The 18911-nt window shown below is 30.8% G+C and overlaps 1 protein-coding gene across 1 annotated transcript in view; it reads left to right on the forward strand.

Annotated features, from left to right (window-relative positions):
- The window catches only part of LOC141292253 (janus kinase and microtubule-interacting protein 2-like), a 49294-nt gene extending 39433 nt beyond the window's left edge, over positions 1 to 9861 (forward strand). Inside the window, exons 19-22 of the mRNA XM_073824254.1 lie at positions 58 to 261; positions 4032 to 4097; positions 4260 to 4333; positions 9135 to 9861. Coding sequence (XP_073680355.1) covers positions 58 to 261; positions 4032 to 4097; positions 4260 to 4310 — 321 coding nt within the window. The 3' untranslated portion in view covers positions 4311 to 4333; positions 9135 to 9861. The remainder of the gene's footprint in view (positions 1 to 57; positions 262 to 4031; positions 4098 to 4259; positions 4334 to 9134) is intronic.
- Positions 9862 to 18911: the final 9050 nt, after the last annotated feature.

Here is an 18911-nt window from a genome sequence, read left to right on the forward strand (position 1 = left end):
AACAAACCGACCATTTGATTTGAAAGAAAAAAAAGAGTGTGTGTTTGTGTGCAACAGCAAATCCAGGAGCTGGAGGCGACGCTGTACAACGCACTGCAGCAGGATAAAGTCATCAAATACGGAGAACCTCTGGATGAGCTTCAGAAGGATGAGTTACGCTCAGCTGTGGAGAAACTCCGCCGACAGATGCTGCGTAAGAGCCGAGAATATGACTGTCAGATTCTGCAGGAGAGGATGGAGCTGCTCCATCAAGCCCACCAGGTACTGCTCACGTCTCACCAGATGTTCAGCATTTTTTACATATTGTTTATGCATGTAATGTATGTATCATGTAACCAAATAGAAGATAAAGAGACAAAAAAAATCAAAAAGACAAAATTCTAGAAAAAAAAGGGAAACAAAATAAAATATATATATGTGATTTTATTTTATTTTTTGTGTTTATATGTAAATAAGGGTGACAAATGGCATGGCTGAAATGTATCAAATATGATACAGCATGCTTTTTAATTCTCTAAATCGTTATTGCATTACATTTTATGTTTTGCCCCAACAATAAAAGCTGAAGATTATAAAACTAAGCATTATATATCATCTTTATTGGTATCTAAATATTATGTTATTAAAAGTATCATTGATTTATATTACAACCCATCAGTATTCCATTTTACATTTGGCCATATAAATTTAAATATCTCTGCCAAATTGCATGTTTTTGCTCAGTTTGGGCCACTGAATCAGGGTTATTATAATTAAATAGTAGTAGTGTAGTAGTGACTAAAACTATAACCATAAAAAAACAATAAGAAAAAAAAACTATAAGAAAAAACTAAACGAAAATAAAGTAAATGTTAACTAAAAAAAAAAAAAATAATAATAATAAAAGTAAAAATTAATAAAATGTTAACTTGAAATCAGAAAATATAGAAAAATAAATAAATAAATAAATAAATAAATGTAATTAAAGATATTAAAGAAAATTGTAATTTATGTAAAACATTTAGTTTGAGCTCCATATTCTCAATATATCATACAATATGAACCAAAAAAGCCCAGTTTGGGCCACTGAATCAGGGTTATTATAATTAAATAATAGTAGTGTAGTAGTGACTAAAACTATAACCATAAAAAAACAATTAGAAAAAAAAAACTATAAGAAAAAACTAAACGAAAATAAAGTAAATGTTAACTAAAAAAAAAAAATAATAATAATAATAAAAGTAAAAATTAATAAAATGTTAACTTGAAATCAGAAAATATAGAAAAATAAATAAATAAATAAATGTAATTAAAGATATTAAAGAAAATTGTAATTTATGTAAAACATTTAGTTTGAGCTCCATATTCTCACTATATCATACAATATGAACCAAAAAAGCCCAGTTTGGGCCACTGAATCAGGGTTATTATAATTAAATAATAGTAGTGTAGTAGTGACTAAAACTATAACCATAAAAAAACATGTCTCATCAGATGTTCAGCATTTTTTACATATTGTTTATGCATGTAATATATGTATCATGTAACCAAATAGAAGATAAAGAGACAAAAAAAAAAATTAAAAAGACAAAATTCTAGAAAAAAAAGGGAAACAAAATAAAATATATATATATGTGATTTTTTTTTTTTGTTGTTGTTGTGTTTATATGTAAAGAAGGGTGACAAATGGCATGGCTGAAATGTATCAAATATGATACAGCATGCTTTTTAATTCTCTAAATCGTTATTGCATTGCATTTTATGTTTTTCCCCAACAACAATAGCTGAAGAATATAAAACTAAGCATTATATATCATCTTTATTGGTATCTAAATATTATGTTATTAAAAGTCTCATTGATTTGTATTACAACCCATCAGTATTCCATTTTACATTTGGCCATATAAATGTAAATATCTCTGCCAAATTGCATGTTTTTGCTCAGTTTGGGCCACTGAATCAGGGTTATTATAATTAAATAGTAGTAGTGTAGTAGTGACTAAAACTATAACCATAAAAAAACAATAAGAAAAAAAAAAAACTATACGAAAAAACTATAAGAAAAAAAATAAACGAAAATAAAGTAAATGTTAACTAAAAATATATATAATAATAATAATAATAATAAAAGTAAAAATTAATAAAATGTTAACTTGAAATCAGAAAATATAGAAAAATAAATAAATAAATAAATAAATGTAATTAAAGATATTAAAGAAAATTGTAATTTATGTAAAACATTTAGTTTGAGCTCCATATTCTCAATATATCATACAATATGAACCAAAAAAGCCCAGTTTGGGCCACTGAATCAGGGTTATTATAATTAAATAGTAGTAGTGTAGTAGTGACTAAAACTATAACCATAAAAAAACAATAAGAAAAAAAAACTATAAGAAAAAACTAAACGAAAATAAAGTAAATGTTAACTAAAAAAAAATAATAATAATAATAAAAGTAAAAATTAATAAAATGTTAACTTGAAATCAGAAAATATAAAAATAAATAAATAAATGTAATTAAAGATATTAAAGAAAATTGTAATTTATGTAAAACATTTAGTTTGAGCTCCATATTCTCAATATATAATACAATATCAGCCAAAAAAGCCCAGTTTGGGCCACTGAATCAGGGTTATTATAATTAAATAGTAGTAGTGTAGTAGTGACTAAAACTATAACCATAAAAAAACAATAAGAAAAAAAAACTATACAAAGAAACTATAAGAAAAAAAATAAACGAAAATAAAGTAAATGTTAACTAAAAAAAATAATAACAATAATAATAAAAGTAGAAATTAATAAAATGTTAACTTGAAATCAGAAAATATAGAAAAATAAATAAATGTAATTAAAGATATTAAAGAAAATTGTAATTTATGTAAAACATTTAGTTTGAGCTCCATATTCTCAATATATCATACAATATGAACCAAAAAAGCCCAGTTTGGGCCACTGAATCAGGGTTATTATAATTAAATAATAGTAGTGTAGTAGTGACTAAAACTATAACCATAAAAAAACAATAAGAAAAAATAAAAGTAAAAATAAAGTAAATTTCAACTAAAAAACAATAATAATAAAAGTAAAAGTTAATAAAACTTTAACCTGAAATCAGAAAATATAAAAATAAATTAATAAATGTAATTAAAAATATTATTATTTATGTAAATAAATTTAGTTTGAGCTCCATATTCTCACTTTATCATACAATATGAGCCAAAAAAAAGCCTAATATATTGAATATGTTATGACATAATGCACATATGCAAGCTTTTTTTTCTTTTAGATTTTCTCTAAAGGTTCATTGACTGTTGGAATTTGTTTATTGTTTTTTTCTGACTACTCAAAAGAAGAAGAATACAGATCACATGGAATAATCCAGCAAACAGCTAACTTGAATCAGCCACAGTGGAATTTGTGTGTTCATCATAGTAGATCTACGATCAAAGATACCCAAAGTGGTGACTAGTTCTGCGAACTCCAACCGATTTCACCAGTTTTAGTCGATTATAAACTGAAAAGAGTACAGTGGCATTATGCCATCAGGCAGTAAACAAGTGGAAATATCAATACAGCATCTCACACTCAACAGTTCACTCAAACAATTATCAAATCAAATCAGTCACACATGTGAGCAAAAATTCAACAATGATCTGGTAAATCTCTTACACAAACACTGTAAAAGATAGAAAAGATAGATGATGTGTGTAACAGCCACTTATACACAAGACTATTTACATTAGTTGGTTTTATTTGTGCACTGCTGATCTGATGCAATAGCTTTTATGTACAGAAGAGGGCAGCAGATTATTAAAACATATCAAATACTAACGCTATTGTAAAACCAATGTACATTTTTTAATTTAAATGTCAGATATCTAGTATATTTATGATAATCTTCTGTATCAGTTGTGCATTCAACTAGTGGTCTCAGACTGTATTTATAAATGATGTTTTATAATAATAAGCATTGTAATTGTACTGTAGCTTTCTCCTGTGTGTTTGGAGCAATTACTTAACAATCTGTGACATGTTTTTCTGTCAATGCAGAGGATCAGAGACCTTGAGGACAAGACTGACATTCAGAGGAGACAGATTAAAGATCTAGAGGAGAAGGTAACATCTCAGTCGCTGTCAGACAAATGATTTACAGAAAATGTTTCTGTCACGTCTCACATTTTTGTTCTCATATGAATGTTGAGCATTTTCTTATATCCTTTCTGTAAGCTTAATTAATACATTTCTTTCTCTTTCTTTCTTCCTGTCTCTTTCTTTCAGTTTTTATTTCTCTTTTTATTCTTCTCTCTTGCCTTCATTCTTTGGCCTTGATGTCTGTGACATCTCCTGCAGAGGTGAGTGAAGGATCTTTTCCGCTTTCTTCTATTCTTTCTGTTCTCGTGTTGAGCAGTCTTTAGGTGTAAATGTCATAATCTATTCCGAAATGTACAATTTAGAGCTTGACTGAGACTAAACTATTGTATTAGGTGCTCATGAGTCACTACATGATGTAATGATGGGTACATTATAGTTATGAGTACATAAAAGCAAATAGAAGCATTGCATGAATCATGACATTTATTGTGTTATTGAAAGAGAACTACTGCAGTTTGTGGAAAATGCGCTCACCCTCAGGTCATCCAAGATGTAGATGAGTTTGTTTCTTCATCATATTTAGAGAAACGTCTCACCAATGGATCCTCTGCAGTGAATGGGTGCCGTCAGAATAAGTCCAAACAGCTGATAAAAACATCACAATGATCCACACTACTCCAGTCCATCAATTAACATCTTGAGAAGACAAAAGCTGCATGTTTGCAAGAAACAAAATCATTTTCAAGACTTTTTAAAAAAGACATTAACACATTTGTAGTTGTGTAAACTTGCAATTCTGACTTTTTTTTCTCAGAATATTCTCATTATTGAAATCGCAAGAAAAAAGACAGAATTGCAAGATATAAATCTGTAATTGTGAGATATACACCTGCAATTCCCTCATAAACTCAAAAATTATGACTTTTATCTCTGAACTGTGAGTTTATATTTCACAGTTCTGATGTTTTTTCCCACAAAGAGACAATTCTGTGAAAAAAGTCAGAATTGCAAAAAAAGTCAAAAAAGTCAAGAAAGAGTTTATATCTTGCAATTCTTACCATTTTCATGCAATTGCATGATATAAAATTCAGACTTTTTTCTCAGAATTTTCTCATTATTGCAAGAAAAAAGTCAGAATTGCGAAATATAAATGCACAATTCTTATTTCAATTGTGAGTTCATACCACAATTCTGAGAAAAAAGTCAGAATTGCAATAAAAGTCAGAATTTTGAGATATAAACTTACAATAAAAAAACAGTTTATATTTCGCAATTCTGACCTTTTTCTTGCAATTGCGTGACTTTTTCTCAGAATTTTCTAGTTTTTGCAAGAAAAAAAGTCAGAATTGTGAGATATAAACCTGCAGTTCTCTCATCGACTCACAATTATGACTTTTATCTCTGAATTGTGAGTTTATATTTTGCAGTTTTGATGTTTTTCCAGCAATAAAGAGAAAATTCTGAGAAAAAACTCAGAATTGGACATTATAACTCACAATTGTGAGTTTATATCACAATTCTGAGAAAAATGAGAAAACATTTTGAGACATAAACTCACAATTAAAAGAAAAGGAGTCATAAAAAAAGTTTATATCTTGCAATTCTGATTTTTTTCTTGCAATTGCATGACATAAACTTGCAATTCTCAATTTTTCCCAGAATTTTCTCGTTATTTCAAGAAAAAAAGTCAGAATTCCAAGATATAAACTCTCAATTGTGAAATATAAACCTGCAATTCTCTCATAAACTGACAATTATGACTTTCATCTCTGAATTGTGAGTTTATATTTCACAGTTCTGATGTTTATAGTCCAATTCTGAGAAAAAAAGTCAGAATTGGACTTTATAACTCACAATTGTGAGTTTATATCACAATTCTGAGAAAAAAATCTGAATTGCAGAAAAAAGTCAGAATTTTGAGACAGTCACAATTAAAAGAAAGAGTCATAGAATTTTTTTTTGCTCAGAATTTCTCGTTATTGCGAGAAAAAAGCCAGAATTGCAAGATGTAAACTGGCAATTGAGAGAAAATTTAGAATTGCGAATGTGTTTTTCTTTTATTTCAGGCTTTTTTTACACAATTCAGATTTTTTTCAAACAATTCTGACTTTATTTCTGATAAAAAAAGTCAGAATTGTGAGATATAAACCCACAATTGTGAGAAAAAAGTCAGAATTCCAAGATATAAACTCTCAATTGCAAAATATAAACCTGCAATTCTCTCATAAACTGACAATTATGACTTTCATCTCTGAATTGTGAGTTTATATTTCACAGTTCTGATGTTTATAGTCCAATTCTGAGAAAAAAAGTCAGAATTGGACTTTATAACTCACAATTGTGAGTTTATATCACAATTCTGAGAAAAAAATCTGAATTGCAGAAAAAAGTCAGAATTTTGAGACAGTCACAATTAAAAGAAAGAGTCATAGAATTTTTTTTTGCTCAGAATTTCTCGTTATTGCGAGAAAAAAGCCAGAATTGCAAGATGTAAACTGGCAATTGAGAGAAAATTTAGAATTGCGAATGTGTTTTTCTTTTATTTCAGGCTTTTTTTACACAATTCAGATTTTTTTCAAACAATTCTGACTTTATTTCTGATAAAAAAAGTCAGAATTGTGAGATATAAACCCACAATTGTGAGAAAAAAGTCAGAATTCCAAGATATAAACTCTCAATTGCAAAATATAAACCTGCAATTCTCTTATAAACTGACAATTATGACTTTCATCTCTGAATTGTGTTTATATTTCACAGTTCTGATGTTTATAGTCCAATTCTGAGAAAAAAAGTCAGAATTGGACTTTATAACTCACAATTGTGAGTTTATATCACAATTCTGAGAAAAAAATCTGAATTGCAGAAAAAAGTCAGAATTTTGAGACAGTCACAATTAAAAGAAAGAGTCATAGAATTTTTTTTTGCTCAGAATTTCTCGTTATTGCGAGAAAAAAGCCAGAATTGCAAGATGTAAACTGGCAATTGAGAGAAAATTTAGAATTGCGAATGTGTTTTTCTTTTATTTCAGGCTTTTTTTACACAATTCAGATTTTTTTCAAACAATTCTGACTTTATTTCTGATAAAAAAAGTCAGAATTGTGAGATATAAACCCACAATTGTGAGAAAAAAGTCAGAATTCCAAGATATAAACTCTCAATTGCAAAATATAAACCTGCAATTCTCTCATAAACTGACAATTATGACTTTCATCTCTGAATTGTGTTTATATTTCACAGTTCTGATGTTTATAGTCCAATTCTGAGAAAAAAAGTCAAAATTGAACTTTATAACTCACAATTGTGAGTTTATATCACAATTCTGAGAAAAAAAGTCAGAATTGCAGAAAAAAGTCAGAATTTTGAGACAGTCACAATTAAAAGAAAGAGTCATAAACATTTTTTTTTGCTATGAATTTTTCGTTATTGCGAGAAAAAAGCCAGAATTGCAAGATGTAAACTGGCAATTGAGAGAAAATTTAGAATTGCGAATGTGTTTTTCTTTTATTTCAGGCTTTTTTTTTTTTTTACACAATTCAGATTTTTTTCAAACAATTCTGACTTTATTTCTGATAAAAAAAAGTCAGAATTGTGAGATGTAAACCCACAATTGTGAGAAAAAAGTCAGAATTCCAAGATATAAACTCTCAATTGCAAAATATAAACCTGCAATTCTCTCATAAACTGACAATTATGACTTTCATCTCTGAATTGTGAGTTTATATTTCACAGTTCTGATGTTTATAGTCCAATTCTGAGAAAAAAAGTCAGAATTGGACTTTATAACTCACAATTGTGAGTTTATATCACAATTCTGAGAAAAAAATCTGAATTGCAGAAAAAAGTCAGAATTTTGAGACAGTCACAATTAAAAGAAAGAGTCATAGAATTTTTTTTTGCTCAGAATTTCTCGTTATTGCGAGAAAAAAGCCAGAATTGCAAGATGTAAACTGGCAATTGAGAGAAAATTTAGAATTGCGAATGTGTTTTTCTTTTATTTCAGGCTTTTTTTTTTTTTTACACAATTCAGATTTTTTTCAAACAATTCTGACTTTATTTCTGATAAAAAAAAGTCAGAATTGTGAGATGTAAACCCACAATTGTGAGAAAAAAGTCAGAATTCCAAGATATAAACTCTCAATTGCAAAATATAAACCTGCAATTCTCTTATAAACTGACAATTATGACTTTCATCTCTGAATTGTGTTTATATTTCACAGTTCTGTTTGTAGTCAAATTCTGAGAAAAAAAGTCAAAATTGAACTTTATAACTCAAAATTGTGAGTTTATATCACAATTCTGAGAAAAAAAGTCAGAATTGCAGAAAAAAGTCAGAATTTTGAGACAGTCACAATTAAAAGAAAGAGTCATAAACATTTTTTTCGTTATTGCGAGAAAAAAGCCAGAATTGAAAGATGTAAACTCGCAGTTGAGAGAAAATTTAGAATTGCGAATTTGTATCTTGCAATTTAGACTTTTTTTCTTTCATTTCAGGCTTTTTTTTACACAATTCAGATTTTTTTCAAACAATTCTGACTTTATTTCTGATTAAAAAAAAGTCAGAATTGTGAGATGTAAACTCGCAATTGCAAAAAAAATTAAAATTGCGAATGTGTATTGCAATTCTGACTTTTTTCTCTCATTTCAGGCTTTTTTTTTAACACAATTCTGATTTTTTTTTTTTAAACAATTCTGACTTTATTTCTAATAAAAAGTCCTCTCCTGATTTGGACCAGACCACTTTTTCACTGGATGGATTATGGACTCAGTTTAAAGTTAAAAATGTCTTAAAGATAGATTTGTTTCTTACAAACATGCAGCTTTTGTTTTCTCAATTGATGGACTGGAGTGGTGTGGATTATTGTGATGTTTTTATCAGCTGTCTTGACTCTCATTCTGACGGCACCCATTCACTGCAGATGGTCCATTGGTGAGCAAGTGATGGAATGACCCATTTCTCCAAAGAAACAAACTAGTCTGAGTTTGGTGAACTATTCCTTTAAGGTCTGTCCTTTAAAAAATGCACAAACTAATCTTGTGTTTTGTCTCTTTTGTGGTACACAGGATTTGAAGCAACCTGGAGCTGTCGCATGCAACTGCAGTCGTCCGGTTGTACTGACTCAAGGTGTATTAGTGGCTGTTTTGTTTTGCTTGTGTGGAAGTGGGAAATTCAGAGTTAATGATTCTGGACTTCATTGGGATTATCTGCACTGGATCCGACCTCTGAGGAACGCTTGAAATCACACTTACAGATCAGTACAAGTGTGACAAAACCTACTCGTCAACCCAACTAGAGGATTATAATTATCTCTGCCATGCAGGGACCCATCATAACCACGTCTTTACTGCATCTACAGCGACAGACCTCTTTCTTTCTCACTCTGTCTACCTGTCTGTCTCTCGCCCCACACGCACTTCGGGAAATTAGAAGCGAAACGGACGCCTTTGCGGACACACATCCTCTCGCAGGAGTTATGGGTGCTGACTCAGGGCCTGTTAGTGAGGTGACTGTCGCATGCTATCAGGACCCCTTAGGAGAGGTGTCTTCCTCACTGCCTGAACACAGAAAGGAAGAAGAGACAGATTGAGAGAGAAAGCGAGACCGTCCACTACAAACCATCCACACGAGCAGTTTTCGTTCACCCCTAGAAAGTTGAGTAGACTACTAAAACCTGAAAAATGTATTCTGAGCAGCCTGGTTTTTAATATATTTTTTAAAATATTCCTCATACTGGGCCTCATTCCTCCATCACAAGCAAAATTGGTATGTAAATCATTCTTGAAAACATTCATATGTAAATGATTATGCAACAAATCTATTTGCAAAATAGTTCATGCAACTAAAACCATTTCTAACACATGCTGCAGTTTACTAAAGTCGAGATGAAGCCCAAGTAGCGACAGAACGTTTCTTCTGTATTGTGACGTATATCTAAGTGCAGAAGATTATAGAAAATAAAAAAAAAACACACTTGGATTTATGCATGGGTTGTTGATTCGATTTTGAGACATTGCAGTGAAAAAGTTATCAACTTGCAGTCGACTGTAAAAAAGGAACAGGGTTTAAACTGACTATTGATTGGAGAAGCATACATCACCAGAGAAAAATCTTGATTCACTGTATGTTCCTGCTATGACATTTTGATTTAAAAATTGCAAGATCACACAAAAAAAAGGTAAAAATTAAACAGTTTGCTTCCACCGCTGAAGAAAAACTAAAAAAGTTATTGCGACTTTTTATGTCACAGTTCTGACTTTTTTCTTGCAAGAGTGTGAAATAAATTTGCAATTCTGACCTTTTTCTCAGAATTTTCTCATTATTATGAGTTAAGTTTATATCCCGCAATTCTGACTTTGTAAGTTATAAAGTCAGAATTCTGGGATATAAACTCACAATTGCGAGATATAAACCTGCAATTGTCTCGTAAACTCACAATTATGACTTTTATCCCTGAATTGTGAGTTTATATTTCAGTTTTGATGTTTTTCCAGCAATAAAGAGAAAATTTGGAGAAAAAAGTCAGAATTGCGAGCTCACAATTAAAAGAAAATGTCCTAATTGTGAGTTTATATTTTGCAATTCGGACTTTTTTCTTGCAATTGTGTGACATAAACTTGCAATTTTGACTTTTTCTCTGAATTTTCTTGTTTTAGTGAGAGAAAAAAGAATTGCGAGATTCTGTCATTGACTCACAATTATGACTTTTATCTCTGAATTGTTATCTCTGCAGCTCTTCCCGCAATAAAAAGAAAATTCAGAATTGCAATTAAAAGGTCAGAATTTTGAGATATAAACAATTAAAAGAAAGTCCTAATTGTGAATTTATATTTCACAATTCTGACTTTTTTCTTGCAATTATGTGATATAAACTTCTGGCTTTTTTCTCAGAATTTTCTCATTATTGGGAGAAAAAAAGTCTGAATTGCAAGATATAAACTTGCAATTGCGAGATATAAACCTGCAGTTGTCTCATCAACTCACAATTATGACATTTATCTCATCATTTATATTTTGCAGTTTTGATGTTATTCCAGCAGTAAAGAGAAAATTCTGAGAAGAATGTCAGAATTGCGAGAAAAAGTCCGAATTTTGCGATATAAAAGAGTAATAAAAAAAAAAACAGTTTATATTTCGCAATTCTGACTTTTTTCTTGCAATTGCATGACAAACTTGTCTTGTTTTTGCGAGGGAAAAAAGTCAGAATTATAAAACAGTTATAAAAAAAGAATTACAAAAAAGCAAAACAATTATGAAATAATTATTTTTTTAAATGCGAAATATAAATTCACAATTATGACTTTTTTCTTTTTCATTTATATCCTGCAACTTTATTTCTTGCAATCGCGAGTTTATATCGCAATGCTGAGAAAAAAAGTCATAATTGTGAGATTTTTTTGCATTATTGCTATTGCGAGAAAATTTTGAACTGCAAATTTGTATCTCGCAAGTCAGACTTTTTTCTCGCATTTCAAGCTTTTTTAACACAATTCAGACTTTTTCATACAATTCTGACTTTCTTAAAAAAAGTCAGAATTGCAAGAAAAAAGTCGCAATTACTTTTTAAAACGAAATTCTGTGGTGGAAAATAAAAACATTCACGTGCACACTGCAAAAAATGCTTTTCTTACTTAGATTTTTTTGTCTGGTTTCCAGCCAAAATATCTAAAAATTCTTAAATCAGGAAGGATTTTCTAGACAAGAAAAAGTTATTGTCTTGTTTTTAGTAAAAACAAGTCAAAATGAAGTGAGTTTTTGCTTAAAACAAGCAAAATAATCTGCCAATGGGGTAAGAAAAATAAATCTAGTTGTCTGCTTGAAATAAGATTTTTTTTCTTACCCCATTGGCAGATTATTTTGCTTGTTCTAAGCAAAAACTCGCTTAATTTTGACTTGTTTTTACTAAAAACAAGACAATAATTTTTACTTGTCTAGAAAATCCTTCCTGATTCAAGAATTTTTAGATATTTTGGCTGGAAACAAGACAGAAATTCTAAGTAAGAAAAGCAGTTTTTGCAGTGTGAGAGTTAAACTGTTCTTGCGTAAATTGTTATGCCATGTATCAGTATGTGCAACAAGACATTTTCTTAACACATTTTTAAATGCTAGACCATTCGAAACCACTCTTTATTAACCAGTCACATCATTTTCTCAAGTAAACTGTCATCTAAAGTCAATATAAGAATGGTTTTACAGATCATTTCCACAATTCTGCTTGTGATTCACGAAAGAGCCCCACGTTCCAATAATCTTCCCTGTCTATGATCAACAGAAGCTCTTTCTGACCGCAGTGTAATATATATGTTTGTTGATATGTACATGTGTCTCTATTTCCTCTGATGTGAACACACTTCTCCTCCTGCAGCTTGAGCAGTAGAGTCACTTTGCAGTTTAGAGTTTATTCCTGACTATAAATGGCGACGTGTATTGTGGTGACGGCTGCAGACGCCTTCCTCGATTGTCCTTGTATTTACTCATCTCCTCCCTGAGCCTCGTTCTTTTCTACTCTTTCACATGAACAGCTGTAGCGTACCAGCAGGACTTTCACTAACTGGTTTGTACTGAATGATCTTTCTAACTCCCTTTAATTGGCTGTGTCTCTGGCTTGTAAATATGTTTTTGGGGCATTCTGTATACCAGGTTTGGCTTCATTTCATTAAAGTCTAAATACCTCCTCAGAAATATGAATAATCTTTTTTTCCCACCTTTAGACATGCTGAGAACCAGTATTGCACTCTCAAAAATAAAGGTGCTTCACGATGCCATAGAAGAACCTTTTCTTGTCTAAATGGTTCCATAATAAACGTTAAAATCTGAAGAACCTTCAGGTTCTTTGTGGCAAAAGAAGGTTCTTCAGATTATAAAAAGGTAAAAAAGAGATGGTTCTTTAAAGCACCTTTGACTGAGGTTCTATGGCATCGCTGTGAAGAACCCTTAAAGCTTCTTTATTTTGTGGGGAAGGTTACTTTTAAAAGTAATGCATTACAATATTGCGTTACTCCATAAAAAAAGTAACTAATTGCATTAGTTACTTTTTATAGAAAATAATGCATTAGATTACTTTTGTGTTACTTTTTGCACTGCACTCCAAATTTCTCTCAGTATGGGGACAGGAGAGGTGTCAGTCAATAAATGTTAAAACAAAGTAAGTTGCATTGCTTATTTGAAACGTGACTCAAGATATTTCCTTGTAAATTAAAAATTTCACTAGTTACTTGAAAAGGTAATCCGATTATATCACTTGTGTTCTTTCTAGACACGTTTGGAGTCACAAACAAATAATATGGTTGTTAAACCTTAAATGGTAATAAAATGTATTTTATTCCCAAACATTATTAAGTAGTGCCTCAATATAGAGAATTTATATTATATTATATTATATCTGTCTATATTAAATCATAATTATGTATTATATTTTATAAAATGTTTATATTATTATATAGTGCATGATTAAAATTAGCTGCGTAAAAGATGTGACATTTTACCAGTGGTTACCATGATGTACATAATACTGTGGATGAACGATTGTGATTGTGAATGTTAATATGAAAATACAATAGTAAAATCAAGTCCCAACTTGGTCACAAAGTCAGACATTTCTATTTATAAAAATTAGGTTTTTACACTTCTTACTTCTTGCACTGTTGTTAATATAAGTCAGATTGATGACAAAAATGTTCTGTCTAAAAAGTTATGCTTCTGAGCTCTGCCATACATGCTCAATAACTACTGATGACTGTGTAATGAAGGATTTTAAAGGAAAATTAGTGGTTTTTGATAATTTTTAGATGTTTGGCCCTCATCTGCAAAAACACAGTTCCAGTTACGATTCACGAGGCACAGTCACTTATTTTTAAATCCTCATTGCATTTAGCACATGTATGCATTTGTATTTTCTGATGGTATGTGTACTTGTATTTGTTTTTATTGTAAGGGATGCTATGTGAAGCGCTTTAGAAGCTATAAAATAATTTTCAGTGGAGACGAGCGGCGACACGAGCAACAATGACCACCGGCGTATCCAGCGCCCTGAGAAAGTTGTGGAGTGATTTCACCTCTCTATATGTCTGTAAACACATACATGGATATAATAAAATCATACATATGAAAGAAACTCTCAGCTTATGCTGTACAATTTAAACCCAAAGACTAATATGTTTATGAGTGTTTTAAAAGTGGATATACACTGCTGCACAAAAGTTTAGAATCAGTAAGATTTGAAATGGTTTTTAAAGTTGTTTCTTCTGCTCATCAAGGCTGCATTTATTTGATCAAAAATACAGAAAAAACTGTAATGTTGTGAAATATTTTAATTTGTTTTAAAATGATATTTATTCCTGTGATACAAAGCTAAATTTAAAAGCATCATTACTCCAGTCTTCAGTGTCACATGATGCTTCAGAAATCATTCTAACATACTGATTTATTATCAGTGTTGAAAACAGCTGTGCTTCTTAATATTTTTTTGGAACCTGTGATACTTTTTTTCAGGATTCTTTGATCGATAAAAAGGTTAAAAAGACAGCATTTATTTAAAATCGGAATATTTTCTAACAATATACACTACTGTTCAAAAGTTTGGGGTCAGTACATTTTTATTCTTTCTTTTTTTGAAAGAAATTAATACTTTTATTCACCAAGGATGTGTTCAATTAATAAAAGTTATAGCATAGATTTACATTGTTGAAAAAGATTTATATTTTGATTAAATGCTGTTCTTTTTAACTTTTTATTCATCAAAGAATCCTAAAAGAAATATCACAGGTTCCAAAACAATATGTGGCAGCACAATTGTTTCCAACATTGATCATTCTAATAATAAATTCTGAAGGATCATGTGACACTTAAGACTGAAGTAACAGCTGATGAAAATTCAGCTTTGTATGACAGGAATAAATTATATTTTAAAGTATATTCAAATAAAACCTTTATTTTATATTGGTAAAACATTTTGCAATATTACTGTATTTTTCAGTATTTTTGATCAAATAAATGCAGCCTTGATGAGCAGAAGAGACTTCTTTAAAAACCGTACTGATCCCAAACTTTTTAAAAGGTAAATTGTTCCAAAGCTTGAGTGCAACTTTAGCCCAAACATAACGATGCCTGTATTGTTTTTCACATTGAGCGTTAAGAACTGGAAGGAGATCAAAAAGGAGTTAAATTATTCTGGTTATTAGAGTTATTTTTTTAGTTTCAGTGGCAGATAATATGTCATTGATATAATAATGAAACAAAACACAATGTTTCTTAAATAGGGAAAACAAAAGTGGGGCAAGAATAGACCCTTGGGGGACACCACAGGTAAGAGGAGCTGTGGTCGATAAAAACTCACCAAGATTGACTCAAACATCTATAGGACTTAAACCACTAAAGAGCCACTCTTTAAATTCTCAAGACATGGCAACAAGATTCTGTGAAAGCTGGCATACACTCTTAAAATAAAGGTGCTTTAAAAGGGTCTTTAAGTCAAAGATTCTTTAAGGAACCATCTCTTTCTTACCTTTTTATAATATGGTGAACCTTCTTTCACCACAAAGAACCTTTTGTGAAACAGAAATTTTCTTCAGATGTTAAAGGTTCTTTATGGAACCATTTAGACAGAAAAGGTTATTCTGTGGCATCGTGAAGCACCTTTATTTTTAAGAGTGTAGAGTCAAACCTCCGTAATCAACAGTTAACTGTCTTCCAAACAGTTCCACTTTCAATTCATCAGTCCTCAAAACATTCCCCAGAACTTCGAGGATTATCAAGATATGTTTTGGCAAATTTGAATCGAGCATTATAATTTTTCTGCATTAGTGTTATGGTATAGGTATAAACACAATATATTTAATAGAATCTTCTGAACTGAACAGGCAGGAACACAGAGAACTTCCACACACGTACTGGTAACATTTAAGAACCGCCAATGAACTCATAACAAAGACAGACTTATAAAGGGAGACTAATGATTGAAGGCACAACAAGTCCTCCAATCTATACGACCATACAGGTCGTTTGCATCTTGCCCCAAATACGACCCTGTGGAGCGTTCCTGAAAATAGCGCCCCTAACGTCAGCTGGAAATACGCCACACACGTTCGCCTCGCATTGCACTGTGGATTTTCTGCGGGATAATCGAGGCTAATTAAAGGTATGTTATCGGCGAATGTTGATAATATAAATGTGACGTCAAAATATGTAGTTAGGGTGTTTTGTTTTGTTTCACCTTTGTCTGTGGTGTTTAGCTGGTGTTTAGCTTACTATAACTGTACATTATAAAGGACATTGTGAAATATCCATTTGTACTAGGCTAAATAGAAAAATTAGCCAGCGTGAACATCATAATAGTGTTATTACACTTTGCTGTTATTAATGTCCGTCGCCACAATATTTTAAATATTCGAAAGAGATCGATCATTGTTGGAAAGTAGGCCTTTTAGGCACATAATAATCGTCTATTTAGAACGAGCATTACGTTATGATTCCCGTGTTAAATATGCCCTTTCCAAATTAATTTAGCATGTTTGACTGTAAAATAATTTGAGCAGAACACATCAGCAGTGTAAAGTTAGCCTTTACTGTGAGATTAATTGGAAATTGTACAAGTTTTAGTAAGGGACCATGTAAAAAGTCCACACATTTTGTTTCAAAGTACAAAACATTTTAGTTTTGAAATCATTTCAAATATATTGTACGATTCGTATCGTATTTCAGATGATATTTAACAGAAATATCCAATTATGAGATTGTGTAATAAAATGCAAATGCAATCACCATAATAAATATACACATTAGTGTGTAATGCCCTGCTGAAATAAACAGCATATGCTGGTTAGGTATGTTTTGGTGCTGGGATGCTGGTTTTAGCTGGTTTATGCTGGTCCTTTGCTGGTTAATGCCTGTCTTTGCATAAACCAGCTAAAACCAGCATCCCAGCACCAAAACATACCTAACCAGCATATGCTGGTTTTTTTTTTCAGCCAGGTGGTAATGATACACATTATTAATTTAAATAAAATGTCTGTAATAACTTATTTCCTGGCTTATATATTTTCTTGGCTTCAGATAATTTGACAGATTTATCAAATTGTAGTACATAAAAATCTTTCCAAAACTATAGCTGGAGTCTAATTAGTAACAGGATTTTTTGCAACACCAGACACCAGTCAATTACATGTGTCTATACATTCTTTCAGGGTGCACATACGTCAGCAGGTATTTGTTTAGAGCTCTCCTGCATGTTGCATTATACAGCTGCAGTTATCGTTAAAAGCTTTGGACATTAGCTCACTGTGGTGACAATATTTTCTAAGACTGTGAGTTTCATCAACATAGTAGAGGTGAAAAAATATTTCTTATCCCCTCTTAACACAGCATGCTGTACTCTAATTATCATTTATGTTTTTTTTTCAGATGCCTACTCTGAAGGACTGTTACAAATGCAGGAAAAAAATTGGAGTTGCAAGCAAAATGTGCCTACACTGTAGTGCCAAACAGCCATATAAGCAAAAGCTTGAGGAAAAAAAGAAACAGCTTTCCCAAGAATGGAAAGAGCGTCAAAAAAAAAACAGCAGTGTGAACAAAGTGTATGATGGAACCAATCTACTGGTAGGTTTTTCTTTCAGATATAGTTAGTAAACTCTCTGTTCTTTACTTTTATATATGCAGTTTTAGATTTAAACAGTTAAACAATTCTTTCTTCATCGTGTATATTGACTAAAGCATGATATTTATTTTGTCCACTGTGCTCAGGTCTGATAAAGGACACTAAATCAGAAGTTACTTCTAAAAAAACAGGGGTGTCTAACTCCAACCTGTAGGGCCACTGTCCTGCAGATTTTAGCTTCAACTTAACTCAACCCTAGTTTGTACACACAATATTAACTGTATGTATACTTAGAAATATAAGGGTTTATGTATATATACACACACATATACACTTATATATCAACGTGTACATACAGCATATGTACATGTGTGTATTGTTATTTGCTTTGACAGCTCTAATATATGTCTGACAGATGTCAGTGAATTCAAATAGTTGTCAACCATGTGTGTGTGCATTTTGTTTAGTTTTTTTTTTTTTTTTTACAGTTAGCTCAGTCTAATTTACAATGCATAGCTTATCTATTATTGTCTAGGCACACACACACACACACACACACACACACATACACACTGACATATGTTATTTATCAGAATTTCAGTCTTATAATCTTTTTCAATTTTATTTACATTTATTGTGTCAATTTTATTACAGCTCCACAAATGGCAACTTTTAGAGAGGTATCCAGTCCTTCTCCTTGCCAAGAGAACCTCAAACGGTTTTTCTGCAGAGTGCTTCTGTCCATGGAAGATGGAAACAGAAGATGCACAGGATGCATTTGTCACAATAAAGAGGTTATATGAAAGTCTTCTGAATGGTAATAAACACAAATGTGCATGCTATATTTTTACTTATTTCATTGTTTATAAGTGCATCCTTGATTTATTTGAGGAATAATAATAAAATAAAAAAAAACGCAATAATGGGTTTTGCAAACCCTACATAAATTTGCTTAGCAGAATTAAAGTTTTGCTTTACCATGTGAACAGCATGATGTGTATTCTTGTTTTATTTGAAAATGTCTCATTCAATAGTACTTTTATTTTAGAACTCATATTGTTTTATTTTATCATGTCTCCTAGCAAAATGTTAATATTTATTTTCTTGTGTCCAAAATAATTTGGACCCATACAACCCATAAACTTAACAAGAATGATTTATTTATTTTTATTATTTAATTACTGCTGAGTTATTGTTGAATTATTAATATTATTATTATTATTCTCTTGTTTCTTGTTTTAACAGTGGCTAT

The sequence above is a fragment of the Garra rufa genome, chromosome 19, assembly GCF_049309525.1.
Source record: "Garra rufa chromosome 19, GarRuf1.0, whole genome shotgun sequence".
NCBI classification, from domain to species: domain Eukaryota; kingdom Metazoa; phylum Chordata; class Actinopteri; order Cypriniformes; family Cyprinidae; genus Garra; species Garra rufa.